The sequence below is a fragment of the Leiobunum rupestre genome, chromosome 11 (assembly GCF_980474605.1).
Source record: "Leiobunum rupestre chromosome 11, qqLeiRupe1.1.hap1, whole genome shotgun sequence".
Lineage (NCBI taxonomy): Eukaryota > Metazoa > Arthropoda > Arachnida > Opiliones > Sclerosomatidae > Leiobunum > Leiobunum rupestre.
The window spans coordinates 35,391,904-35,415,353 of NC_143394.1; the positions used below are offsets into that span (position 1 = coordinate 35,391,904).

Sequence of the window (23,450 nt, forward strand, 5' to 3'; positions counted from 1 at the left end):
TTAGAGCTATTAAGGGAATATAACCTGCAAAGCAATCTTTATGGAAGACCCCTTCAATTTTTCAAATTTCCCTGTACAGTGGCGCCAAACATTTTTAAATGAAAATGCAAGAGCGGACAGAGCTGCAAACGTTGGCGTTCCACACCAAATACCTGAGGTTATATTCCCTTTAAGCCTAAAGCGAAACGCGCCTGTTTAATATTTGGGTAGAACGAGGGGCAGGTCACTTCCATAGTAAAATGATTAAATCAGGGTAATCAAGATTAGAAAATCTAATCACGGTTCAATCAATCTAATCACGGTTCAATCAATCTAATCACGATTTAAACGATATTTAATCCTTCTAATCAGGATCTAATCTTTATAATCAGATTTAATAATTTTAATCAATTTAATCACGATTTAATCAACATAATCGGTCGAATCGAGATTTTATAATTAAAATCAAAACCAAAGTACGATAATTTAATATTGATTAAATTTCTAAACGCGATTTAATCATACTAATCACGATTTATTCGTTTCAATCAGGATTTAATAACTTTAATCATATATAATCACGATTAAATCAGATTTAAACATTCTAATAATGATTAAACGTGATTTAATCAACATAATCGTTACAAAATAATCACGATTAAATCAGATTTAATCTTTCGAGGGGTGCGTCGTTTTCAAGGAAGTGACCTGCCCCTCGGGGTAGAAATATTTTCAATATCCGACACCGTAGCACTACGAACGCGGCTGCTCTAAAAGTACCAAGATTCGGGCTCCATAATTTATATTGTCCAAGATTTTTTCCACCGAAACCCGCGTTAATTTCAAAGTGAAACAAACAACAGCAGAGTTTTGGATGGCAAGGCAGATAGAATTTGAAAGAGAGAGAGAGAGAGAGACAGCGCAGAGGAGATCAAGGGGCAAGGGCCCAACAAAACCAAGGATCCATTCACCAAATAATACACCAAGGCGGAAAATTTAAATAAATAGGGTAGAGATATATATATATATATATAGTTAAAAAGGGAGGTGTACACGTTAGTGAAACAAATTTTGAACGAGAGAGAATGAGAGAGAGAGAGAGAACGGTCGTTGTTAGTTTAGAGACTGATTGAGGAGAGGCCTACCTCTAATTCTTTACTAATCTTCTTCTTGCTAGTTTGTGGTGGTTTGGGTTCAAAGGGCGGCAGCGTCCGGATGAGCATCTCAGCGGCTTCGGAGAGTCGCTGGATCTGACTTTCGACCAGAACCGGCGTTAGCGATAACGGGGAACTCGGCTGGCCATACTCTCCAACTCCCTTCGCAAATCCAACCGTGCCCAATAATGAAAACAAAATAGTATTTGCACAATCAGACCGCATTTCAGACCATTTAAAGGCGGCTCAAAACAAATCAAAATTATTAAAAATTGGGCTGCAGCTACAATTAGGCGCTAATGAGTTTGAAGGAAAATATGCCACAAACACCATCTCATTTTTTGAGGTCGGGAATCTTAAAACTATTAAATCCTGTAAATATCAATTTGACACTATTGCCTAGGCCTAATCTTCAAACTTTGAAATACTCAATAACACATCCACTATTTTGCATAGAAAATTGAGATTCTTAAACTAATTTCTTAAGTCCAACAACTGCGGAATAATTTTTCTTTTCAGTGGAGTTTTGACTGTACTAAGCTATAACCCCTACCATAATTTTGCGTAAGTATTTCCCCCACCACACTGACAAATTTCTGGCCCCATCAATGGGGCTGCTACCGGTAGGCTGTTGCCTATCGGGAAATTTTGAGGGGCCTCAAAATATCGTAATAATGGTCTCAAAATACTCCTTAAAGGGGCTCCAATATATCAGAAAACGACCTCAAATTATATATTAAAATAACCACAAACTATACACTAAAATAATTTCAAATGATATACTACAATAACCTCTAATTTTATACTAAAATAATTTCAAATGATATACTACAATAACCTCAAATTACATACTACAATAACCTCTAATTATATACTAAAATAATTTCAAATGATATACTACAATAACCTCAAATTATATACTAAAATCATTTCAAATGATATACTACAATAACCTCAAATTATATACTAAAATAGGCTCAAATTATAAATTAAAATAGGCTCAAATTATATACTAAAATAGGCTCAAATTATAAATTAAAATAGGCTCAAATTATATACTAAAATAGGCTCAAATTATATCCTAAAATAGGCTAAAATTATATCCTAAAATAGGCTCAAATTTGATATTAAAATAACCTAACCTCAAATAATATTATAAAATTTAACTCAAAATACCCACGAAATCTGGTTAAAATACCCATACGATTTGCTCAAAAAATCCTAAAAGTTGCTTCAAAATTCTTAAAAAAATCTCGAAATATCCTAAAATGACCTCAAAATGGGTAAGGTACTTCTGTCCATTTCCTAAATTTTAAATATCTTAAAATATAAATTCCAAATCTATGCGCCACTGGATGCCATCTTCTCGACAATTTCTGTTCCTATAATCTCTCTAATGTCAGCCCCAACAAAGTTTTGAAAAACTACACCTGTCACAACGTAAAGAAGCATCGATCCAAACGAAAGGCGTTTTGTCATAAAGCATTATAGCCCCCATTAAATAATCAATGAAACGCAGAAACGTGTGTTGGGTAATTATCGAAATAATTAACGCCCATAAACATATTAAATTCGGGTTAGAATGACGATATTAACTCCTTAACGAAGACCGAAACTAAATCCCCAAAAATGAATGCAAATGGAGGTGGCTGCACTGAATATACTTTCCTTCAAAATTGGCAATACCGGATCGACGGCGAACGATGGGGATCGGGTCAGGTTGGTAGCGTACGTTGCATTCTTTTAAAACCCAAATATCCCCCCCCCCTAATACATCCCTCTTCGTTTGATTCTTCCTGATTAGCATAAACCAAGATATTATCAAATTAACCTCTTGAGTAAGAGGTACACACGATACCTGTTGAACAGGAGGGTTTCACCACCGTCTGGTAAATACTTCAGCCCCCCCTTCCCGATTCGACCTTGGAATTTTTGGAGTTACAATTCTCCATTGAGGGATAATTTTATACTGAGAACAAATTTAGATTACTGAGAGCGTAAGGGTCTGAAGCTAGAAAAGGAAAGCCTAATTGTATCACGCCATCTAGTAGCGGTAGTGATAACATTTTACTATTATCTTTCGAGAAATTATGTATATTTAGTTATGGAAAAGATTGATTTAACTCTTAATATGGGTCGTACAGCTTAAATAAAAGCTGAAATCAACAACTTAGTTTAATTTATCATATATAAGAAAATAGTTGACATGACTCAATAATTTTATCAAGAAAAAATATTTGATCAAATTCGAATTTCCGTCTAGAATATTTTTAAATGCTGTAAAAGGGTCGACTAGTACGTTCTCAGTACCCTAAACACGTTCTTGTGAATACCTACAACATCGTGTCGCTTATCCACTGCAGAATCGAACTTTGTCAAAAAAGCATAAGCCCACACATAAATGGAGAATTTTTTTTTAAATGATTTGTTAGGTTTATATTGACAATCTTTTAATAGCAATCAAATTCTTAACCTTAAGGAGATTTCCATGCCATATTAATTTTAGCATACGAGGTTATAAATTATCAATAACATTTGGGTACAGGAAAAGGGTATGAAGAGTATTCGAATGACCTTTTTTTATTTAAGTTCAATTGGGAATGGGAGAGAGTATGAGCTAATCATTTTATAATTTAAATTGTTCCCTTTAATGATATCGTAAATGGCTATGCCCCACCGTATGAAGTTTAATTATATACAACAAACAAGTTAATTTATGGTTGCGTTTTATTAAACGATTTAAAACATAATATCCTATTACATTTTAAACTATAATATGAAATATTTTTTTACAAATTCATAAAAGTGAAATTATCTTTGATGAGTCATAAAAATAGTAGAGTTAATTATACCACCAAATTGTAGCTTTTGCGATACTTAAACCAACCATGCATTAAATTTAGTCATGTTCGTGTTTGAAAAAAAAATGTTCCTCAGCGAAGCTTATGAATATTATATCCATCACTCTTACTATTAACAGGTAGAAAAATATCCTATTCAGATTTTAAAGGGTAAAATTTTCCCATGAATTCAAGCCCTTTAATAAAAAGCAAAAAATCAAGTCCCCCAAGAAAACACCTCGCACTAGAGGAGTCTGCCCCCCAAAATCTATGGCGCTCTCTGCCAGTTACTTCCCCATCTTTTAAAATCCCACAGAGAGCCTCTCTAAATCTTCCTCCTCCAACCAGAAGCCAAGCAGCAGCAGGATCTCGCCTCTTAGTTTCCTTCCCCCTTCATCCATCCACCCCCTCTTCCTCTCCTCCATAACCCTTTCCATTTTTTCCAATAAGAAATCTCAGCGCTGCTACCCAAGAACGTAACATTTCATAAAATACTCCCCATCTTCCAAATAAAATCAAAATCTATAGTAAATAAAGAAGAAGGGGGTTGAGGGGGGTATATTTTGGAGAAGGATTTTTTTTGGAAAGATGTAGTTTTCAATATAGGGGTAAAAAGAAAACCCCATCTAGAATTTAACCTGGTTAGACTAGTTTTACCACGCAGGAAAGTTCTATTGATAGTGGTAGCAGATACGGGAACTTGGGAATGTTTGATACTATTATTACGCTGCCATCTACAAAATGCAATGAGAAAAAAAGAAGTCCCTATCTTGCCACCCTGTTAGAAAGGGGAGAAAGTCAGGATCAACCCTCTCTTTCTCTTCTCGAACCCAGAGTTACCGCATTGCGGCATTTTCCCAGCTTTCCGCCATTTTTGACTGAGGAGTACAAAACACGTTGCTTCGACTCCCCGAGTAATTTTTCTATTCCGTATAATACTGATATAAGCTCACCCTGATTTTATTCTGATATAAAAATAGAAAGGAAGGGGGGGTCAAACCAGAATCCTATCTTGTTACCAGGGCTTCGATTCGGATTGTAAGAGCCTACATTTTTTTGTTTCAAAAATAAAAACTTGTTTAGAAGGGGAGAGAAGATGATGGCTTTGGTTCGCTGTGGAGAAAAACTCGGTTCGCTATTGGCTGCTAGCTCCGCTCAACGAAGCCTCGACTGCGACAATCGATACAATGCGGAAAAATAATTTTTCTAGAAACGTTATCGGGATAAAAATAGTGGGAGATCTTATTTTTTGTTCATCCAGGGTGAGCGAGCGATCAATACAAGAGGGGGAATTTTTATAAATATTTCTTATTGTTGGCCATTTGTAAAAATGCTAACTGGTATTTTGAAGGCAACAGGCTTAGTGATAATTTTTAAAATTAAAGTCTATGAGGCTCTGAGAGTGCGCGTCAAAGGATGAGCGGTAACATTAGTAAACTGAAAAATTCCTCGCTCGCTATTGGCAGAGAGCTTCCGCATTGAATACGAAACCTTGGTTGCAGGAATCGATACAATGCGGTAGCTATTTTTTCCATATAAAACCGTACGCAAGCAAAATGCGGACAAACTAGTCAGGCATTTTTAATTATTTCCCTTTCCCGACAGTCGAAGAGTTGATAGAAATGTTATGTCAGTATCGGGTTTAAACTCGTCTTCGGAGCTCATTTAAAAAATGAACACAGCACAATAGCGTAAACCAACAGAATCCAGCCTTGGGTGTTACACAAACGGGATATTCCGCTTTAGTTCAGCCCCTAAGATAGTAAATAGAGACAGTTTATTTTTTAAATTAGTTACTGATGTTCTTTACCCAACAAAAGGGGGGTTACTTTTCTTCCAATAATGGAGGAATGACTGGTTCCAGCCCACATTTTGAAAGTGTAAAGTCAGGCTGCCACCCTAGGACCCTAAAAAGAGAGAGCAAGGGCTACCACTAAACTTTCGTGCCTACTTTTCTAGTTTATTATGTTGTATTGTTAAGCAAACATTTTTATTATTATTTTTATTTCCAGGTAAGCTACAGTGAGAACTCTTCGTTCTAAACCAGTTATTCTGGTGTGGAGGATTTCTGATAAGTAATGAAAATTAAAAACTACAAAAGGGACATGTCTTCCAGAAAAATATTTGGGTTACAGGCTGCAGTTACAGCTCTTTATAATCTGCGCTGCTATTGGTAGAGAATAGCCGCATCCGCACTGCGACAAAACGTCAACAATCGATAGCGAGTCTGCGTGGCGCTTAACTTTTTTCAGACTTTATGTCAAATAGCGTAGGAGCCTAAGAGCGTCAGATAATAAACAGTATGGTCTTGAATTCAAAGGGCCTAACTTTTAACAATGACATACGGAGAACATTTTAAATCATTCGCTTATATTTTGACATTCTCTTTTAACACATTATTAATTTTCAACGAGTTAAAAAACATAATAGCTTATATTTAGACAGAACACTTAATGTAGCTTTCTAATTGTCTTTGAGGTAATACTTTAGGAAGAAAACTTATTGTACATGAATGAAAAGAGCTAACTAATTGACACAAATACTCAAATGAACCAATATGGGAAATTTTTGATTTAGCCCTCGCTTTATCATTGGACAAGGCTTAGAAACAAACGAATACAACGCCCTTCAAAAGTGGAATATCCCTGAAAAACCAACATTATTACGGGGCTAAAACATCATTTATACACTATATATACCTTATATTTACTGTACAACAATTTAACTCGGAAAAACATCACACTTTTTGGATATATTTGTAAGGGCGATCAAACTAGGGGAAAAAAGACGCCGTTTATGCTCTCTGGAGATGCCGACTTCCAGGATTTTCCCAAAACATCCCTGCGAGCTACCGCCATCTATGATAATTCTGATTTTAAAACAAAACAAGGGGCACAATACCACTATAAATGTGTATCCGATACCGGAAATGACAAAAATTAGCTTTTTTAAATGTATAAATAATGTAATATAGAAGATTAGAATATCCCTTATAAAAGCATAATAATAATATATTATTATTGAAATTGGAAACGAAATGAAACTAATCTGAAATAAAAATTATTTTGATTTAACTAACTAGCTTACAAATTGAAGATACAAAAAATAGTTTTTAGGTTTAAAATGAAACTTTCTTGAATTTTAGCCAAGATCAAAATTTTTTTAATACATAATTTTAACGAAAAATGTGTAATTTTTCTGTACCTCATTAAATGAAACTGATCTCGAATTTCACATATTTAAAAAGATTTATAACATAAAAAGGAAATTTTTGGTATACATTTCCAGATAGTTTAGAAGGTTATACTTCATGCATTATCGTCATTAACTTCACGTTTTAATATAAAATTCGTACCATTAGTAAAAACTAAAAACGGAAATCTAAACATGTCATTATAAATTCCGCTACAGCATTTTGCTCAAATGAGGAAATTGGGCTCAAGACCACTTTTAAAAAAAAAAACTAACCCTTAAGGGTCCACCTTTACAAATATTTCGCCACCCTACCTGCGTGTGTGGGGGAAAAGGGGAGGTTTTGTAAAAATTTTAATAAGAAAATAACATCTATACAGGCCGCCATTGTATACCCCTACTTAATAAATAACACCCTAAAATTCTTTGCAACGTATACAGGCGTGCAACGCTAAACAAAAATTCTAGTTTTTACGACGAAATTTCTACACGTACTTTGCTGGGGCCGACCGAGATTTTTCGAGAACCGGCTCGAAGGGAATAAACAAACAAATAAATAAGCAAGTACACAAAATGGGGGATGCGAGGGGGGTGGTTAGGGAGAGAAAAAAACGCCGTAGCGGGGGAAAAAATAAACCAGCCGAAGTTACAGCCTACCTTTACTAGGAAAGCAAATAAGGAGGCAGGGAAATTGAGAAAACCCTATAGTCGATTCCGGTATTAATCGACAGCGTTGTTGACGGCGGGGGCAGATATAATTTCATTTCAAGGCGTTTTGCTTAGCTTGAACTTTAATACGGCTTCTGGAAGAAAAACGCCAGCCTATCAGCGGATTTCTTGGCGCGTTTACGAATCAAACCCAAGGCTAAAATCTACTTCAAATCTTGAGAAAAAAATGTCTTTCAAATATTTGAGAGACTTCGTGGAAAAAAAGGTTCCCTCCCCCCTTTGCTTATTGATTGCCCTCCTCGCGTTTTTTTCTCAAAGACATTTTGTTGATTAACGCCTGCGCATTCATTTCTTGAAGATTTTCCAGCTAAAGATGTCCAACCATGCACAGTCGAACTAGGAACCTTGCAGCTAAGAATGACGATAAACGCTTTTCGAATTTGGATTTAATAAATATGAAAAGTGGAAACATATTTTCAACCTAAATACCATCATATTTTAGACTTTTTATGCGTGTCTACAATTTTACTTACGGGCTTAATCTGGGGCGGAATTTTTTTTTAATTTATAAAAAAGATATTTGTTAACACTTTTAAAATAACGAAAAATCAAATAATCGATAAATTGTTTTCCTACAGATTTCGAAAGAGGTTTTTTGTATTTTTATTTTGAATAGTACACAATTACGTGTATTTTCAAAGCGATAATTAGTCTATTAATGTGTTTTGTTTTTCTAGAAAACGGCATTTGGGACGGGCTCGATTTAAGCTAATGATATTTTACAGTATGTACTGTTTATATTCTGCTTCTTATAAAGCATTCCAATAGAGACTTGGCACTCCGTAGCTTTGGCCATGGCCGCCATTGTGGTCATATTTTTCTCCCCACGATAAAAACTATTGAGAAAAAACTGTGACGTAGCACTGAATATGCATTGTAAAAGCTCAAAAGGTACGGTGCTCAGCCTCGCTCAGAGTTTCGATATCTGTATGTCAAAGTTCACGCCTTATAAATCTACCACATTAAATATTTACATAAGAGTATAAGCGTACGTTATAAATTTACATAATTTATTTCGAACAAGCTATGTTTCACTCTATACGTAATTACAAGGAATTGTTAAATACGTTCTAGCTATAGAGAAACTGTTTTAATATTTTCTCATGTATTTCTAGCTGTTAATAAAAGTAGTTTTTTGACCAAATAGATTTTACTATTAAAACAAATACAAATTTTAATTTCTCAAAATGTGATTTTTGAAATTACGATGATTTTAACGATGGCTATCTCAGATGCGATGCATTTCAGATTCAGAATGTCTGTTCCGGAACGCTTCTTAGAAACCCCCTCAGATATACCATCTGAATGTTCGGTGTTTTTCAATAATTTAAGATCAAAGTGTTCAAAAATGCACTTTACCTAATTTAAACATATAACTGAAATAGGGATAAATTTCGTTTTCATACATCGTATCTATATAAAAACAAGTGTAAAACTTGTAGGCGTGTAGATGTAGTCTATTCGTGCACATTTTACATATATAGCACGCATTCTGCTTACATTGGTTTTTGCTTTAGAGAGACCAAAAATATGGCCCCCAGAATATTATCACCAAAAATATGGTTCCAGCAAAATTGAACTAATAATTTGGCCCACCTAATTTCACCAAAAATATGGTCCCAGAAAATTTTTACTAAAAATATGGCCCACCTAATTTCACCAAAAATATGGTCCTAGTAAATTTTAACTAAAAATATAACCCACCTAATTTCACCAAAAATATGGTCCCAGGAAATTTTAACTACAAATATGGCCCCCAGAATATTTTCACCAAAAATATGGTCCCAGCAAAATTTAACTAAAAATATGGCCCACCTAATTTCACCAAAAATATGGTCCCAGAAAATTTTAACTAAAAATATGGCCCACCTAATTTCACCAAAAATATGGTCCCAGGAAATTTTAACTACAAATATGGCCCACCTAATTTTACCAAAAATATGGCCCCCAGAATATTTTCACCAAAAATATGGCCCCCAGAATATTTTCACCAAAAATATGGCCCCCAGAATATTTTCACCAAAAATATGGCCCCAGAATATTTTCACCAAAAATATGGCCCCCAGAATATTTTCACCAAAAATATGGCCCCCAGAATATTTTCACCAAAAATATGGCCCCCAGAATATTTTCACCAAAAATATGGCCCTTAGAATATTTTCACCAAAAATATGGCCCCCAGAATATTTTCACCAAAAATATGGCCCCAGAATATTTTCACCAAAAATATGGCCCCCAGAATATTTTCACCAAAAATATGGCCCCCAGAATATTTTCACCAAAAATATGGCCCCCAGAATATTTTCACCAAAAATATGGCCCCCAGAATATTTTCACCAAAAATATGGCCCCCAGAATATTTTCACCAAAAATATGGCCCCCAGAATATTTTCACCAAAAATATGGCCCCCAGAATATTTTCACCAAAAATATGGCCCCCAGAATATTTTCACCAAAAATATGGCCCCCAGAATATTTTCACCAAAAATATGGCCCCCAGAATATTTTCACCAAAAATATGGCCCCCAGAATATTTTCACCAAAAATATGGCCTCAGAATATTTTCACCAAAAATATGGCCCCAGAATATTTTCACCAAAAATATGGTCCTTCAAAAATTTAACTAAAAATATGGCCCACCTAATTTCACCAAAAATATGGCCCACCTAATTTCACCAAAAATATGGCCCCAGACAGGGTCGTGCTTAGAGGCCTCGCGGCCCCGGGCGAAATGCATGGGCGAAACTGACGTCGTGAGTGTAGCTGCCCTCCGGTATATACATACCCATGGGAAAATTTTAGCGGCCCTGGGCGACCGCCCGGCTCGCCACCCTCTAAACACGGCCCTGGCCCCAGAAAATGTTAACTAAATATATGGCCCCAGCCTATTTTCACCAAAAATATGGCCCCAGAATATTTTCACCAAAAATATGGTCCCAGAAAATATTAACAAAAAATATGGTCCCAGAAAATATTAACAAAAAATATAGCCCCAGAAAATATTAACAAAAAATATAGCCCCAGCCTATGTTCACCAAAAATTAGGTCCCAGAAAATTTTCACCAAAAATATAGTCCGAGTCTTTTTTCGCCAAAAATATGGTCCCAGAAAATATTAACAAAAAATATGGTCCCAGAAAATATTAACAAAAAGTATGGTCCCAGAAAATATTAACAAAAAATATAGCCCCAGCATATGTTCACCAAAAATTAGGTCCCAGAAAATTTTCACCAAAAATATAGTCCGAGTCTTTTTTCGCCAAAAATATGGTCCCAGAAAATGTCACCAAAAATGTTTCCAGACTATTTTCCAGAAAATATGGCCCAGGCTATTATTATAAATTTGATAGCCAACTATTTTCCTCGAAATTTAGCCAAGACTATTTCCAAATATTTTCCTGACAATTTCCTGAAATTCGCTCTTACATTTTAGGTCAAAATTAGGCAAGTGTTTACTTAAAAATTTACTCTATAGGGAACTAACACTCCGTAGCTTTGGCCGCCATGTTGGCTAGACTTTTTAAAACTTCGGTGACGTCGTGTGACGTGGAACAATTAGCTATCTATACTTTATTTATTTTTTTATCTGAAGGGAAATTTCCTGACCATTTATTGCATTTCTTAAATATTCCCCGAAATGTGGTCGTTTTCCCTGACATATGTCAACCCGATCTCATTGGTCTATTAATAAATTTTCTGAAGAAACGGCGCGCAAAGGTTACGTGAAAGGCTTTCACCGTCAAGGTAAATAACGTCCTAAAAATAACCAAAGACTTATTCTAGACTATAAACAAAAGCAGCGGCTAAAAAATGACGAGGATGCAAACGAGACAGAGTTGGTTTCGCTCGGGGGCGGAAATGGGGGAGGCAGCGGGGTCGGACAAATATCAATTATTTTTGTTATTATTGCATAGTTTAAAAATTATAATGGGGTGTTCGTCTTGGGTTGATGTCCCGAACCCAGACAGTCGCTCTACTCGTCTACGGTTACCAGGATCGTCTGGGATAAAAAACCAGGGGGGTTAGAACGGACCCCCGTACGGGGGGGGGGGCTAGACTACGTCTAAGTCCAACGAAATGCGAATAAAAAAGAGACACCGCGCCTTCGTCTTCTTATATATTAGTAATCAACTCGTGAAGAAAAAATAAACAAACGGCTGTCTGGAAAATTAGAAGGTCACCCGATACCGTACGGGAGGGCGATGAAAGGGGTAAAGTCGAGGCGGCCGGACACCCGATTCTCAGCCTCCGGTGTAGTCGTGTTTATTTTTTTGCTAATACCTTAGTACGTCGGTAGGATTGAAAAAGAAATTTTTATGTTTATGGCGTAGCCGAGTAAGTTAGCAACCGGTTGTCGGCGTGCCTAACAACGTGAGGCAAACAAAAATAAAAACACCTCAGACATTTTTCCAAAACGGAAAATTAAGTAAAAAGTTTTGTTTATTTCTGCCTCCTCTGTAGACTCACTCTCGGTCTCCGCGAGAGGTTTTTCAAGTTATAAATACGTAGGGAGTACCGAAAAATAAAAAGGCAGTTCATAGAACGAGTAAATATGAAAGTTGTATTCGCATTAAAGCGATTAAAGCGGCTTTTGCGAAAGCTTTAGTGTACAAACTTAGCTTATTTAACGTGCAAAATGCCTTAACCAGGGTTGCCACAGTTTTTTCACAATCAAATTCCCTGATTTTTCCAGGTTTTCCCTGACCATCTTCAGAGATTTTTCCCGACTTATTTAGTGCCAAGATGTTGTATTTTTTAACCTATCTTTTAGAAAAAGTTCCTATTTGCAACCGAAATTAAATTCCCCGATTTTTAGACACATTTTTAAAATTCCCTGACTTTGCCCTGATTTTCAGACTAATTTTTAAAATTCCCTGACATTTCCCTGATACTAATTTTTAAGATTCCCTGACAATTCCCTGATTTGTAGACAAATTTTTAAAATTCCCTGACTTTTTCCAGAATTCTAAACTAATTTTATAAATTGCCGGAATTTTCCCTGATTTCTAGACTAATTTTTAATATTCCCTGAATTTTCCCTGATTTCTAGACTTAATTTTTAAAGTTCCCTGACATTTCCCTGATTTTTAGACTAATTTTTAAAATTCCCTGACTTTTCCCTGATTTTTATACCCATATTCAAATTCCCTGACTTTTCAACTTTTCAATGAATTCCAGGTTTTCGAGGTACCGTGGCAACCCTGTTAACTCACTTACCGTATACCAGTTTAAAGCCCTTTTAAGTTTAAAATGCTTCAACCTACAAATTATCATTCTTCAATATTCTATATTTCTAGAATAGGTCAAGTAATAACGATCCTACCAATTTAATTTAGCATAATTCAGCATATGATACCCATCTACCAATTTATTGTATCATTCTCCAACATATGATACCCATCCTACCTAAAGACACCCAGTGGCGGATTCAGAAAAAACCCAAGGGGGGGGGGCGCTAAAAGACATCTTGAGCTATGGGTGTAATAACAAATCATCAAGTCACATGCAAAGCTTAAGCGTCAAGGGTGAGGCGCCCCCCCCCCCCCCCATATGTATCCGCCACTGAGGACACCTGGGACCCCATACCGCGTAACCTTCCCAAACGATAGGCGAAACTTTAAAGATACGGGTAACGTTGGCTCTAGAAATCCGACCACTTAGAAGATTCATCTTTTTAACAACATTGAAGTTATTCAACACCTGCAACCACCCATGGCGTCCTTTAAATAGATTTATCCCAAACTAACATTATATTTATCCAGGTCTGCCGAGTTAATTGTTCCAAGGATACGAAGAATCCGTACTTACAAAGAGAGTACCCGAGGTGTTTATTGCCGATTTTGTTCAAAGTCGGGCGTAATGTAGACCTATATGAGATATGAAATTTCCCAAAAGGAGACGTTGCACTACCATTCGATTTGCCATGGCAACCGAAAACTGTTTTGACCACTTAAAACAAAAATAAGATTTTTTCCTTATTTTACCCAAAAATTTCCAATTGATCCAAACTTTATGAAATTAACCTAAATGTGGTCGAAATTTCCAATTTATCCAAACTTGATGAAATTTACCTAAATGTGGTCCAAATTACCCATTTTCAAATTTAAAAAAAAATTCGCAAGTAAAACCGAAAAAATCTCATGCTTTTTTAAATGGAGATTTTTTTGTTTAAAATGGTCAAAAACATTTTCAGTTGCCATGGCAAATCGAATGGGTAGTGCAACGTCTCCTTTTGGGAAATTTCATCTCTCATATAGGTCGACATAAAGTCGACTTTGAACCAAATCGGTAATAAACAATTCGGGTACTCTCCTAGTTAGTGCGAACGCAATGTTTACAAAATGGGAGGGGCGTAATGGGGGTCGAATTAGACGGGGGTATCCACCTAGTTCTTTTTTTTATCAACATTTTCGGCAACCCATTTCAAAATTCAATCCATGACCCCCTCTCGGCTAAAAAACCCACCCTTTTTGTTTACGTCATTTTTTTGGCTCGTCTGTTTGTACGGCACCTTAGCACGGTCGGCTTCACAATCGGTCGGCGACCTGACAACCGAGCTCGCTCTCAACTCCGGGAAAAAATAACATCGAAAAGTAAAAAATTCCCGACGTCTGGGACCCCTTTCAACCCTCCTCGCCCAGACGACTATATCCCGTCGCGTTGCTACGTATTGCCTTTTTTTGGCTGTAATAGTTCCAAATACCAACAAGAAACGATTAATGAAGAATTTAAAGAAAAACGCAGGCTGGGAAACAAAACCAAAACGCTTCAAACAGGCTGGAGAGTAATCACTGTAGTTATCCCCGAAACGTATGCTAATATCACCGTATAGACAATGTCTGCTTGAAAATTCGCGGAATTAAGAAGGTTAGAACCATACCGAGAACTTTGACTGTGTCGTGGGCTGGACGACTTTCACTATGGCCCTGGGACCCCTCAAGAGTACAAGCTTTAGCGAATATTCTGCACCAATGAATGAGCTAGTTTTTAAGTATCAGAAATTCAGTGGGGCTAATATTTATTTCCCAAAAGTGGGCTCTCTTTTAGGTTTTTACTAATTTTACGGAAGATAAATGACCTGGCTTGGGGCCGCGCAAATTAACCGGGGAAGGCTCTTCAAGGGACCCTTAGAACTGTTTTGGGGAGCCTCCAAGTAAAATTATTATTACACATTATTATTATTTCTAAAATGTTACTTTTTCAAACTTTACAAAATGGCTTTACTTGGACCCCACACTCTAAAATGGGTTTGAGGGCCCCAAGTAAAATAGGAAGTAGGACTTATTGTCATTATGAAATTCCCCGGCTAACATTTCCACCACATAATCTTAAATCTAAATTATTTAAATTGTTAAGTGAAATTTCATTAGTAGAAATCAAGCAAAATTCTGATATTCAAGCCGCTAATGGCGCAAAACATTTCCCCAAACTAATAGCGTATCCCTAAAAAAAAAGAAGAAATTTAGAGATTTGAAGCACCGATTGACTTCGTAAAGTCGTTGCCAAAGAAAGTGGTAGAATGAGTTTTTTGCTTACTAACATAGAAGGGGAACGAAAACAACAACAAGAAATTAAAAGAGGCGAGCCAAAAATTTCTCGTAGCTTTTTCGTCTTTCTCATTTGCTTGTCGGGGTTGCGAAATTTATATCCTTGACAGGTCCCAGAGAGTGATTAGATTGGAAATAATTTACCAGTTCCTAAAGCGCTTTAAGCTCAAACAAAAAACGCGTTCGCAAAAAAGTTTGCGAGAAATGGCGAAATGTCCGTTGTCATTTTTCCGGTCTACTGGAATGGTTTCACCATTACTTCCCGTTAGCCAAGTTACCAATGGGGGAAATAGCGATTGTTGGCTATTTGCCCGATGGCCATAGTGTGAATACGGAGAAAACGCAACCAATGTACCATTAGAGTATTATATTAATGCCAATTCATCGCGAAGCTACAGGCACGTGAGTCAAAAGCTAGCTATAGTGGGGAAATTGCTCGTTCCTATACGCCATCATCGCGCCAATCGAACTTGACCTAGACCACGCGGATGAGGCAAAGGTGACGCCGATTTCTATCGCCAGGCTCACGTTTAGTGTGGAAATGCGTCGGTGGTACTAGGCGTGGTGAAGCCAAAAAAAAGGTCATTCGAAGTAGGTAGGCTTAGGGATAAGTGCGATTCGAAACGGGTGCGTGGAGGTGGAAAGAAGAATCGTTAGGAGTCAACTGACCTGGGGCATTTGGTGATGGTGAGGGGAATGTAGGGGCGGCATCTGTTGCTGCGGGTGCTGCGAGGCGGCTTGAGGAGGTCCTCCTTGTCCGGGGCCGGCCGAGCCTCCTCTTCCGTCGACAGAGTGCATGGCGGAAGACGGAGAAGGAATCATGGCGTCTTTGAGCCCTCCTCCGGGTCCGGGTCCCGGTCCTCCGACGGGAGAGGGAGAAGAGTGGTGGTTGTGCATGCCGCCCATGACGCCTCCACCACCGCCTCCCGCGGCGTTATTCAGCATAGGTATGGGAGGACTTGGCCGCAAAGGGATTGGAGAATGCTGCGACAAATTCACCGGTCCTGGAGCCGATGACCCCGGCGGCCCCGCCGAAGCCCCCGAAGGCGAAGGAAGCGGCAGGGGAAGGCCCGGACCCCCCACCCCCGCAGCCAAGGCTTGCTGCTGCCGACTGGTAAGGCTGTTGCTGCTGTTGAGATTGGGGATGTTGTTGTTGTTGCTGCTGTTGGTGTTGGTGATACAGTTCGCTCCGATGTTGTTGCTGTTGATTGCCGAGGCCACAACCGATGGATTTAAGGAGTTCAAGCTGGTGTTGGTGACTAGAAACGAACCCCATTTAGACTCACTCTCTTACTACATTGACGACGCGAGCCGCCCGCTCTTCTACGCTATCATCAACGACGCGTTACGACCCGAATTACCTTCGCGCCGAAAATAAGAAATATACGTATCTAAATTATCTCGCGCTCAGGAAAACTATCAATTCGAACTAATTCTTCTCGAAAATAATCGTCAAAACCTACGAGGTGTACTTCGCGCGAAATTTGGATACCAAAATGTCAAAAGTATAAATATGGACATCACCTCCATGCGGTCGAAGGTTTATTTTGGACTAAATACGGGCATTAAATTAATACGCGTCTTATTTTGGGCAGAGGCTTCAGCAAATCCCGAAAGTAAATAGAGTTTCGGAGGGGCAAAGGCATCACGTTTGCCTCACCGTATGTACGTACGTCAACGACGTGTCAACGACTCTCTTACCTGATGTGGGTGGAGGACCCGTGTTGGTGGTGTGATGGTGCGTGTGGTGGCTGTGGCTGCTGCTGTGGTGCGTGTGGTGGCTCGGATGACTGTGGCTGGTGTGGGTGCTGTTGGGAGGCGGCGCTTGGAGGGCCGGCACCAGCGGCGTCTGAAACATGGCTATGAGGAGTACACGGAAAGAAAGAGGGATAGAAAAATAAAAAGAGGAACAATGGCGGCCGGAGAGCCTTACATTAGATCGATTTGTATTCAATCCATTCAAACAAGATATCAAGAGATATAATAGAGAAATATACAATCAAATCACTCTCTTTTCTTTTAACAAAAAAATCGGATTCCCTACAGATTTTTTATCAACCAAAATTAACAAAAGCGGTCGAATAGCCAAAGTCGATCCAAAAATTCAAACAAACAAAAAAGATACTTTCACTATATTGCGTACGACTGTTTACTAAAACCCCGACCAACTTGATCAAGTTCCCTCGTCACTACAACCGCTAATAGGAACGGCCATCGGGGGAACGCTAATATGATCTATGGTAAAGCTCCCGACCAACACGTTCGAGGGAGAATTTCTTCAACCACTTAAAGGGGAACGGCCAAGCTTTTCCAAATATGGCCTTATTTCCGTATCAAAAGATTAACAAGACGTTCAATATGCTAACACGTACCTTTCTTTGTCTTGAAAAAATAGCTTTTGGCCCAAAAAGTTGAATCGAAAAATAACGCCAGGTGTTTGGGTTTGAATTTTCGCCGCCATCTTAGGGGCTTCCGCTAGCGCCCCTAACCCCGTATGAGCGATTAGCGAACTATCCTAACTTTTAAAATCGCGCAATTTAGGCTTAGGGCTCTTATAACTGGAACGCGCCGCGCGTGCGAAACAAATTTTTCACGTCTTCAGCCGCGCGCTTTTACGTTGTTTTTCTGCCTCACCGACTTCTCAAAAGGTGTCGCGGCGGACGCGCGCTTTTCGATTTCCCGAAATTTCTTTATTTTATTAAAAATTAACCACTCAATATTTTTTGACGCGGTTTTCGCCATAAATTTTAGTTTTTAATGGGCTATAGGGCTTGACCGTTCCCCTTTAAGCGCTTCGAATTATCGCGAAACACGCGGCCACAATAATAATAATAATAATAATAATAATAATAATCAGAGAAGCTAACACCGAATCGGAAACGAAATGGACGAACAATTTGGTAGAGGTTTTAGTATACTATCGAATCATATTCAGAACAAATATAGAACCATTGATGTATATACCACAGCCAAAATAATATACAAAGCGATACTAGAACTCTACGGGATTTTTTTAGTCTGAATTCAACCAAAGCGGGTTTTGTTTAAAAGCCATGCCAGACGATTCGATCTAATAATAGCGTTTCTCACCTTACGCTAGGCGCCCACTGGCTCTCCGTTTCGTATCCGTCCTGTCTTCTACAAGGCATTGTCTACGTTACGAAGCAAAGGCTCGTGAAAGGTAAGACGGAGACGTTACGAAGAGCAGTGGGCGCCTGGCTTAATTAGGCTCACTGCTCTTCGTAACGTCTCCGTCTTACCTTTCACGAGCCTTTGCTTCGTAACGGAGACAATGCCTTGTGGAAGGCAGGACGGATACGAAACGGAGAGCCAGTGGGCGCCTAGCGTGAGAAAATCTACAAATGATCAGCCAAAATGAAAACAAAATCATAAAAGGAACGGTAACGTTGCTAAAACACGCGTTTTTAATGATCGCACCGAATATTTGAGACCGATAATAAATGAAAGTCGTGGCTAAAAATTAGCGGAACATTTTAGCAAACATTCACCGTTCCTTTAATTTGGAGGGGTTCAAGGGGTGTTGCTGCCAAGACTATATTTAAATATATTGTTTATAAATATCATATCGCTTAAAAAATAAATAAAAAATATATACATTCTATATATTAAACGAAATAAAGGTGCATCAATTGTATATCAATTTACCTTTTGGAAAATACCTATCGAAAATGAAAAGGGCCAAAAAATTAAAAGTCAACCCATGAGCGAGCGTAGAACGAGTGCAAAGTTCGTCGGTTTTCGGATAAAAGAAAGTAAAAGAATTACCAAGAATTAATCTGGGATGGTCTCTTTATAATTTTTTTTCCGTTTTGTTTGATTTATTTTAAATGATTTTTTTTGTGTGAATTTATCGGTTGCGGCCGAACAGAATATAGTGATTATTTTCTTACTTTAAGGTCGCAAAACCTGTCGAGAGGGCAAACGGCCTCATATTCTTTCTTGGCAGCAACAGATTTGAAAGCGGCTTTCGTGGCTACGAGGGGTTAAAAACGGTACCGGACGTTGGCAGATTTTAAAAATGTGTTTCAGCACAGCCAGCAAAATAAATGGTACGGGAAAATGCGTTAAGACCTTCGTCAATAAGATATTGAACTAAAAATCGCGAATTGTATCTTTATAAATCGGCCTTTTCTTTGTACTACTCCCGACCACAAGCACTACGTTTGAAACGAAACAGAACGGCGTTAAACAAAAGGCAAAATCTTAAAAAAAACCACAAAATATTTTTCGCGAAAGCAATTTCGAGTGACCCGAATAAATTAAGTTTTCGTTTAGATAAGATATGATTGGCTAAATCGCGGTAGGTTGAGGAATGGTAAACGAAAGGTAAAGTGGTCTAACCTGGGTTGGAGACCCATTCCTGGAGGGCCTTCTGTAGTCTCCTGACGTGGAGGGGCTTACTGGCCATTCCCACCAGAGCCATAATCTCCAGGAACTCTTCTTCGCCGGCTTCGCACAATTGTTGTACGTCGTCGCCTCCTGAGGAAGAGACCAAAACAACTCCTTAACCTTCTTTGTCTAAAACTTCGTAATTCCCCCATAACCATCCAGCCAGGTGTGGTCGAGCTATTACTTTCGTTTTCGATACGGATTAAAAAGTAAAAATTTCCCAGTCCGCCAATATCATGAATTTGGTTATTTTTTCAGTTAATGATTTAGATTTGTACGCCTACTTACAAATACTGAAAATAATAAAGAGGTTAAGGAAATCCTTGTTGAAATTTAAAAGTCAGGTATTTAACTTCTCTAATGAATAAGCTTGACACAATGTATTCAACCCATTATAAAGTATTGAAAAAATGGTCTATGCTAAATAAGGGGGGTATAAAACAGAGCCCCCCCTTCTCGTAGATTAATAGTTTTGACTTCACCGTCTCTCTGGTCTTGAACAGTCTGGAAACCGAAACCCCCGTCTGAGAGTGTGACCCTCCCGAAGTTAAATCGTCTAGATTTTTCATAATCAGACTGTCTGGACCGAACGTTTTTTTCGGCATGTTTTCCCCTTCTCACTTCGAGACGAACCCGAAATTTTTTTCCAGCGGAGTTTTGACGCTTCCAAGTTCGTCTGATGACGCGCGTGAAAGGGTGCATTTGTGGCTGTTTGTATTATAATGCGCCCCATGCGCGGTCTAGACCGACTGCGAAATTAACCTTCAAAATTCGCCCTTATTATAATGATACTCAGACGTGGAGGAGAGACCCAAAAAAAATATCAAAATTTCGCGTCCATGTAATTTAAATTTACGACGACTCTCTTTACATATTGAAACGGTTCGTAATGGCGATACGTATGAAAATAAATATATTTTACAAATGAAACGCGAATGTAAATATTAAATTGTTTCGTTCATTAAGTTAATATTTGGGACGTTGAAATATATACTTTCGTTATAAATTATATTATCAAAAATGAACTGACAGAAGTTAAAGAATGGATAATCATTCTTAAAAGTAAAAGTCCTAATTTAGCTCAAACAAAGATTACATAGTTTAACAGGCGAACAATCACGACGTTCAATTTGAGCTAGATTCTAAAAGTCAAAACAGCACCAAATTTACTGAAGGTGGGGCCCTAGGCACTGAGTAGGCAGATTTTGGTGGGCCTATGGATTTTTACTGATTTTTTCTGTGACTAGTCACTGATTTCACTGACACAATTTGATCTAATTCAATCAGTGAATTATCACTGTAAATCAGTGGTTTTCAAACTAAAACTGTTTTCAGAAACTAAGTGACGTCTGCTACAAATAAAACAGGGCAGATAATAAGATATTTATGATTCTGGTTTTATAATTCATGTACACAAACATTTTTTTTTGCCGTTGGTGGGGGCCCATAGGCCTTTATTAAAAGGTGGGTAAAAATGTCGACCCTCGCAGCAATATTTGAATTTATATGAAAACGAATTTCCTGTCTCGCGTAGTTTCGTGTTTTCGGTTTAAAATCGTCTGCGTTTGAGACGTCGTGTAACGAAATAGCAGTTTCATATTGGTCTTTCACATAAATTAAAATTTTGCTGGGAGGGTCGCCATTTTTACCCACCTTTTAACAAAGGCCTATAGGCCTGTGTCTAGTAGGCCTAGTCCTTAATCCGGCACTGGGTCAAAAGCTTCACCTCAAGGAGGTAAAGCTCAAAACCTATATCTATGAATTAAAAGGTGATATCTATGACGTAAAATGGGAAATTTATCAAAAGTCAAGAATAAAACGCAAAGCTAAAATTGTAATTTTTTTTCAAAGTGTAAACCTCGAAAATGAAAGTTAAAAAGTGCAATATTGAGAAACATCAATCTGGGGCTCGCAATGGGCTATATGGGTGCGAAACTACGAGGCATAAAATTAGAGGGAAACAATACCACCTGTATCTAAAAAAACAGTCCTAACCGTCTGCCAAAAGGATGAGCCACGCGAGTCTAGGGAGTTAAAAATGCGCGCACCCTTTAAACGAACCCCTTTCGATTTCGGGGAACCTCACAACCCCTTTCACCTTATCGGCATAGGTGGGGCGCCTAAAAAACTACGCTCAAATCAGCCCCGTCCCAAAATATATTAAAAAAACTATACAGGAGAGAAAAAATATCAGCTGCTACCACGAAAAAAACAATCATCACTCCATTAACTCGTTCCCTCACCACTAGGGGCGCTCGAAAGGGTTCTTTTCTTCGTACACCCATATCCGAAACAAAAGAGCATTTCCATTAACTTAATTGAGAGCGAAGAATCTTCCTAGTTTAATTTGATCTATCGTAGCGTTTCTGGATTAGGGAAAAAAAATGTACCCTTCACGATCGAAAAACGTGGGGTAATCCCGTTATCAACCACTCGCTTTTTTATATACCTTTTCTAAAGGTACCGGGTAGATTCGCGGGTTATCTGATAGTACAGAGGTACCCGCGTACGCTTTTTATTTTTACCACATCTAACTATCAGGTAAGGTATAGGTATATTTAGAAGTAATGGGAATAAAACATCTGTTTTTTCATATGCCTCCCGATTTTTCCCAATAATATACAATTAACAATATCGGTATTAAAAAAAAACTTTTACTTTATAATTATGAAGGGGCAAATGTACTATTATTCATAGGCTTTCGACGGGTATGGATTTTACTTTAACCCAATCTTTTAAGTTCCTAATGATAGTGTTGACATGTAATGTAAAGATTACTTTTTGCAAGGTTAGAAATGGGACGATATTTTAAGAAATTTTAGAGGGATATAGTTAGACCAAGATAGGGGAGAAAAGCTTTTAACCTCGCAGCGTAGGTGTTGGGGGGGGGGGCAGTGGATGACAATTGTTCGATGTTTTCTCCTAAAAATAGTTCCCGTTTAATGAGTGTAACAAAGCTACTTTTGCGTATTAAAAAATGGGAGTCTTTATCCCTTTATAATATTTTTTTGTGTGCATAGAAAATCTAACGTATATCAAATGTTGGCATGAATAGTTTTGTTATTGGTACATCAAGTCAATGCTTTTTATCTTTCCTTTTAGGATGGTAATAAATATGTTTTTAATTGATTAATGCCATTACTATTCCTTCATTGTAATCTCTTAGCTATTTCATTAGAGACAACGAGATGACCCGAGGTGTAACACACCGATTTTGTTCAAACTCGGAGGTTTGGTAGACCATCATGTTACTTGAAAAACTCTAAAGGGAAATGTCTCCGTTTTGCCATGACAACCAAAAATGTTTTTGACAACACAAAATGAAATTATTCCCATTGAAAATAACGTGGGAATCTTACCAATTTTAAGGGTACCCCCCTGTAAAAAATAGAAAATATAAATAAAAAGAGTCCCGCCATAAGAACGATCTAGTGGGGACATGCAAAACTATCGTTATACCTTGGCAACGAAACGCAACGCTAAGAAAAAATAATTGTCAAGTAAATTTAATATTTGAAAGTTCACTTCGAAACTTAATTTGAACACCGCTATGAAACGATAGAGTGATTTTCTGATTTAAATTGCGTGCTCTTTTTGACT

The 23,450-nt window shown here is 37.8% G+C and overlaps 1 protein-coding gene across 10 annotated transcripts in view; it reads right to left on the reverse strand.

Annotated features, from left to right (window-relative positions):
* nab (NGFI-A-binding protein homolog) overlaps positions 1 to 23,450 on the reverse strand; it is a 145,261-nt gene that overhangs the window by 31,899 nt on the left and 89,912 nt on the right. For 4 of the 10 annotated variants that reach the window (XM_090162413.1, XM_090162414.1, XM_090162415.1 and 1 more), the window contains 4 exons: positions 19,803 to 19,940; positions 17,142 to 17,300; positions 16,110 to 16,699; positions 1,125 to 1,295 (listed from right to left, as the gene is read on the reverse strand). In XM_090162413.1, the coding sequence (XP_090018539.1) occupies positions 1,125 to 1,295; positions 16,110 to 16,699; positions 17,142 to 17,300; positions 19,803 to 19,940 (1,058 nt within the window). Of the gene's footprint in view, positions 1 to 1,124; positions 1,296 to 16,109; positions 16,700 to 17,141; positions 17,301 to 19,351; positions 19,425 to 19,802; positions 19,941 to 23,450 lie in introns of those variants that run through there. The other 6 variants (XM_090162420.1, XM_090162419.1, XM_090162416.1 and 3 more) reach the window with 5 other exon arrangements.